Source organism: Gossypium hirsutum, chromosome D12 (assembly GCF_007990345.1).
Source record: "Gossypium hirsutum isolate 1008001.06 chromosome D12, Gossypium_hirsutum_v2.1, whole genome shotgun sequence".
NCBI classification, from domain to species: domain Eukaryota; kingdom Viridiplantae; phylum Streptophyta; class Magnoliopsida; order Malvales; family Malvaceae; genus Gossypium; species Gossypium hirsutum.
The window spans coordinates 4401660-4407659 of record NC_053448.1 but is presented as its reverse complement, the minus strand read 5'-3'; the positions used below and the strand labels follow the sequence as shown (position 1 = coordinate 4407659).

Here is a 6000-nt window from a genome sequence, read left to right as displayed (position 1 = left end):
TTTCATTCATAACAACATCCAAAATTCATATCAGTCTTTCAGAAAGCAATATATATTGTTCTATGAATGAAAGGGAAACAGGTTTACCCTGGAAGATTTTCCAAAAATTTGTTCACAAATTGACCAGAAGAAGAAGTATATATATATATATGCACACAATTCAGTTGATCAAAGACATTGGAACTCATACATAGAGGAAATAACATGTAGGATTACTAGACAAACCAGGGAGGGATCAGAAAAGGTAGATTCAGTAGCAGTACTTCCATGTCGTACATCTTCCACATCCACAATAGTGAGGTTGCCGACAAGAATTTGCAGACAAGAAACGAACAACCACTAGTATTGCCAATGCTGCGAGCAAAACTAGCCATGTCATACTGTCCCCAGTACTTTCCATATCTATCTCAATTTTGATTAAAGATGATAAGGCAAGCAACATCAATGCAAGCGCCAAGAACAGCAGGACTGAGAAGGGTAGAGGAGACGAGGGACGATGGCATCTCCCACAATAGCAGTGTCCATAATGGCAGTAAGTCATGATCGAGAAGATCTTTCCAAGACTAAGCCTGAAATCAAAAGGTTAAGAGATTGGGTACCCAGATAGTTCCAATTCGTTGATTTTCACATCTATTTTCCTTCAGATAGACTCAATATTCCATAATATACTGACACAAAACTAGGGTATTTTTCTGTTTGAAATGAATGGATGGAAATGATGTGGTTATTGTAAGTTTCTTGATCCACCATTGAAAAAGTGAAAAGCTAAGCACTTGGTGGTTGGGAAATCAATTGTTATCCTTTAGCCAACAGATGAAGACACTGAAACCATGGATGATTGCAAGAGTGTAACCTAAGTCATTATGGACAAAAAAAGATTCTTGATTTGACTAATTCTTGCTGGTCCTATTTAAATAAAGCCCTAAAACCAGCGCCCCACAAGCATTTTTTTTTCTTCCCTGTTAAGCAAGGCAAGCACACTAGTAAAACCTAACAATATTAGGCTGATTGTTATCTCGATCTATGGTATAAATTGGGAGTCAATATCAGAATAAGCATATAAAAATACTAATGGAGAAACTAAGATGGTGGTTTTGAGAAGTTGATGGTTTAGACCATCATTCATGGCTGCTAATTTCTTCCAATAAGCAGCGCAGATGAGGCGTGTAAAAGAATGGGGCCAACAGGCAAGAGACAAAAGTACAATTCAACTAACAACAATAACTGCATAAGCCAAGCAGACTCGGTCAAGTTCCATACTTGACAATCGGTTCAAACGACCGGTTAAAATTTTTTTTATTAAAATAATTTAACCTCCTGGAAGCAGGTAGGCTATTTTGCGTTAACACAATCCGTTTGGTGATCAGCCAAGTGTGGTAGAATGGAATATCAACGATTTGCAGCACCTGGCAACCGTATACTGGATCAAATTCATGGTCTTGTCTTCTCCAAAAAGCCCAATGTCACCCCTAGCTTACCAGTTCACGCCAAAAATATATTATATATGTCATACATAGCGGTCGCAATTAGGTCCGCTCTGCTTTTTTCAGCTTTTCGATTTTTTGAAGTCGAGTTTTTTGCTCTCGATCTAGTGAGATAGATTTTAATGGATTTAAATAATTTTAAATTATAATAATTTTAATTTTAAATGTAATAATTTATTTAAATTAAGATTTACTAATAAATTATATATATTTAATAGAATTCTTTTATATAAAATGACCTAAATTTTATTATTATATGGTATGTGTATGAATTGATGAAAATATCAAATATTATTTATTATTATATTATATTAACAATTGAATTAATAATTTTAGTATCATATTAATAATTGAACGGATCAAACCATCGATTTTCAATTGATCCAGTTGGATTGACAAATTCAGCAAAATAAACAAATTATAAATTTAAAACTCAATTGTTTATAAATTTTGAAATCCCATTATAAAAAATTTACAAGCACATGAAAACTTTATATAGCCCATCTTACTTAAAATTTCACACTTTTAAATATTAAAATAATATTTATTTCAATTTTTTTTATAAAAATCATTTTATTTGCTTCGAAACTATCTCTAGCTGTGAAGTAAGAACTCAAATTTTAACAGTGGTGAAAAACAATTTACTTTTTAGGGTCGAATTTATTAAATCAACTTAGTTGAAAATGGGAATAGAATAATTACTTATCGAGTATAAAAATTTAAGGGTCGAGTTATTGTGCAGGATTTAATGGGATCCATTATGAAGTGAGTATAATAGGAGAATTTGATTAAAAGACATTAAAGGGGCCTGAAGGTGTAATTTTGTCAAGGACCTTGAAATAATTAAACCTTTTATAGTTCATATCCCATTTAAGTGTAAATTGTGTAATCAGTTCCCACTAACTTGTATTAAGCTTACTAACCTACTTGATTAATAATTACTTAGGCTAATTAATTTGCTAATTACCTACGTATATATACAAGAATAGTGGGAGAGAGAAAGTAAAGGAAAAAAAAAAAGCTTCATTCCTTCTTCCTCACCGTCCACCTAGAGGAAGAAAACAAAACCCTCCTTTCATTCCCCAATTACCGTGGCTCATAACAACAAAATTGGTAAGTTTTCTTTTTAATTGTAGTTGGAATATTGATGAATGGTACTTTTATCATGAAAGCCCAAGCAATATATATATGAATTAATAGGTTTAGATTTAGATTATTAGTGTTGGAAAGCTTTAAAATATTTGTTGTAGATAGTTTAAGTTGGTTAGTTAAATTAGGTAACATGTTAGAAATGTGGTAGTGAATCAAGCTTGATAACATATCATTATTATTAATAATGGAAATTGTAACAGTCTGTTTTTCAGTGGTGTCGGAAATAGTAGTTTTGGAGTCACTAAATTCGACGAGTAAGTTCATAAATATTATTATTTAATATTTACGCTTCAAACGTGATTTTTAAAAAGGTTTTTGATTTGATAATTTATGTTATATAGGTGATTTATTAAGTTCAAGTGGTTTTAGAAAATGAGGTATCGGGACCTTATTTTTATAAAATGAGCTGTAAATATTTTTATAAATATTTACGTAGTGTCATTAAGGTGGTATTAAAGTTTCGTTGACAATTTTTAACATCTCGATAGTTAATTAATTAAAAAGGACCAAATAAAAAAAAGTGCGTTCCCGGGACTCCATTCCCATAAATCGGACTCTTGTGTAGTTAATAAGATTTCCTTTAGGTGAATTTGCATAGATTAAAAGTAATTAGGTATAATGACTAAATTGCATATAGAGTGAAAGTTGAATTATAGATTAAAGAATAATTAAAGGGACCATTATTTCTTTAGTGGGACGGCATTAGGTAAGATATTTGTAAATTTATTATATATATTATAATAATTAAAGTTTTCTTAAGTATTAAGTATATATATATTATATAATTATAATAAAACGAAAGTAATAAAAGAAATAAAGAAAGACAAAAGTAAAACCATAATTTGAAAGAAAAGAAAGAAATAAAAAGAAAGAAAAGGGAAAGAAACAGACGCAAAGGCTTAGGTGTTCAAAGTTTCCAAGTTTAATTGGTTAGTCAATTTAGTCCCCTTTTTTTTTAATTTGTATGTTTTTGGAATCCCGATGTTAAGTATTACCCGACCCATGTTGAAATTTTAGCATTGATTGAGTTTTTAAATGTCGTTAATGTTGAATAATTTTAGTATTAGGAATTAAATTGATAGATTTTTAAGTAAGAAATAGAAAAGAATTAAATTGTAAAATAAATTGTAAATTTTGAATAATAGAGACTAAATTGTGAACAATTGAAAATTTAGGAGTTTAAGTGAAAATAATGAGTTAAATTTAGTTTAAAGTGGAATTTGTATGAAAATATAGAATTAAATGTGAAGAATAAAAATTAGTCTCGGTTTAGGGATTAAATTGAAATTTAGGAAAATATTGAGTCAAAATTAAAATATTCAATATGAAATTGAATTGTGTTATATTGATGAATTTTAATTGTTTTAATTCCGTAGCTAACGTCGTACCGGAATCCTCGACTAAAAAGGGGAAAGATAAAGTCGACGTCGAATAGCTCGGAATTCCTGGTTTGTATTTCTATAATCTGAGCTAAATTGTAAAATTATTGCATTTTGATTTCTTGTATATGGTAAGTATTGGAGGTGAGAACTATTGTGTTTTACAATTACAATGGATTGATTCGGTATGTGATGAATTTATTGAATTTATATGAATTGAACTGAATTCATATGTATATATGTGATAATGTGATTATATGAAAATTTTATATTGGATATTGGTTATATTTGAAAAATAAAATGTAACCCTGTTAACTGTATCTGGCTGAGTCGGATATAGATGGCATGCCATAGGATAGGAAGAGTTCAGGGATTTCTTCGACTTCGAATCGATGAGGCACTGGGTACCAATTTATTTCGGTTTAACTGATGAGACACTGGGTGTCAAATGCATATAGCGCTGGGTGCATATTACTTCAGATTTATCCGATGAGGCATTAAGTGTCAAACTGGTGTGTTGGTTGGATCCGTATATCCGTCTGAGTCCGAGTCGTGTTAATAGGGGTAAATAAATAATAAAGTTCTATAATTGATAATGGTATGACATAGTATGAGAAATGGAAGTGATATAGTGAATTGAAAAGAGAATGTGAAAAGCTATTATATAGCAAGTGATGAGAATTGAGCATAGTATTTATGAAATGAGTATTAAGTGGCTAATGTCATTGTATGAATAATTGTGGTTTTAAATATTCAATTGTGCTTATAATTAATATGTGCATATTATATCATTATGTCTTTAAATATTCAGATTATAGAAATACCACTGAGTTTTACTCAACGTACGGTTTTGTTTTCTGTGCGCAAGTTAGGTACAACATGTACCTAGGGTGTCTAAATAATAGTTATTTTGTGGATGGATTGTAAATGAGGTTATAAGTTTAATAATGGTTTGGTATATATATAATCTTGTGTTTGTTTTTGAAGTCATATTATGGCATGGTAAATTGAACTAAATCTAGATATGTGCATGTGAATTTAAGTTAGTGTTTAAGTGATTATGAACTAGGAAAAATGGATTGAAATTGGTTTACAATTTGGATTTGAATGCGTTTGATCATATTTTGAAATGGTTAAATGAATGGTTTTTGAGTTGTTTAATGTCTAAGCATGTAGGAAATGGTAAATTTGTTGTTTACGGCACATTTTAGGTCCACACGGCCAAACACATGGGCGTATGACTCGACTGTGTAAGCCACACGGCTAGCACACGGGCGTGCAAGGCCATTTTAAAGGGTACATGACCTGGCACATGGGCGTGTGGCTTGGCCGTGTGACCCAAGTCAAAGAGTTACATGGGTACAGACACGGGCTGGGACACGGTCATGTGTCCCTATTTCGAATATCCACACGGCCTAAGACACGGGCGTGTCTATTGGCCGTGTGACTCCTGCAGCTTTGAAAATTTTTAATGTATTTCGAAAAATTCTCTGAGTTTTTGAATTAGTCCCGACTTGTTTCTAACGAGTATTTTGGGCCTCGAGGGCTCGAATAAGGGACAGTACGTATGAGTGTGATTGGTTTTTGACCTGAATATTATATGATATGAAATGTTTGAAATTTCTATTTGTTTGATTTGTAAACTCCGGTAATGCTCCGTAACCCGATTCCAGCGATGGATACAGGTTAGGGGTATTATAGAAATTGCGCTTTTAACTTTGTCGAATAGAGTCAAGGATATAATTGACATGTTATAAGGTTTGTTTTAGTTGGTAAGAGATTCAACGCTATGCGTATATATATTGTGATATTTCTCTTATATCCTGGGAGTTGAGAATGTATCACTAGCTCAAATTCCTTGAGGATATAGGTATATTCTAGTGTGGTTGGTGGGATCGGTGCATTTATGTCTGGTCAACACTTTGGTGCATATATTGGAGTGTTGGTGGATTGATCCGAGTATCCACCATTGAGTCTGATTTTAT

At 31.7% G+C, this 6000-nt stretch overlaps 1 protein-coding gene across 1 annotated transcript; it reads right to left on the bottom strand.

Annotated features, from left to right (window-relative positions):
• LOC107945052 (uncharacterized) lies at nucleotides 1-800 on the bottom strand. The gene has a single exon (XM_016878880.2). The coding sequence runs from the start codon at nucleotides 539-541 to the stop codon at nucleotides 251-253; it is 291 nt and encodes a 96-aa protein (XP_016734369.1). The 5' UTR covers nucleotides 542-800; the 3' UTR covers nucleotides 1-250.
• Between the last annotated feature and the right edge of the window lie 5200 nt (nucleotides 801-6000).

Coding starts and splice junctions, on each gene's coding strand:
- LOC107945052 (XM_016878880.2), bottom strand. CDS start 541: ATGACTTACTGCCATTATGGACACTGCTATTGTGGGAGATGCCATCGT.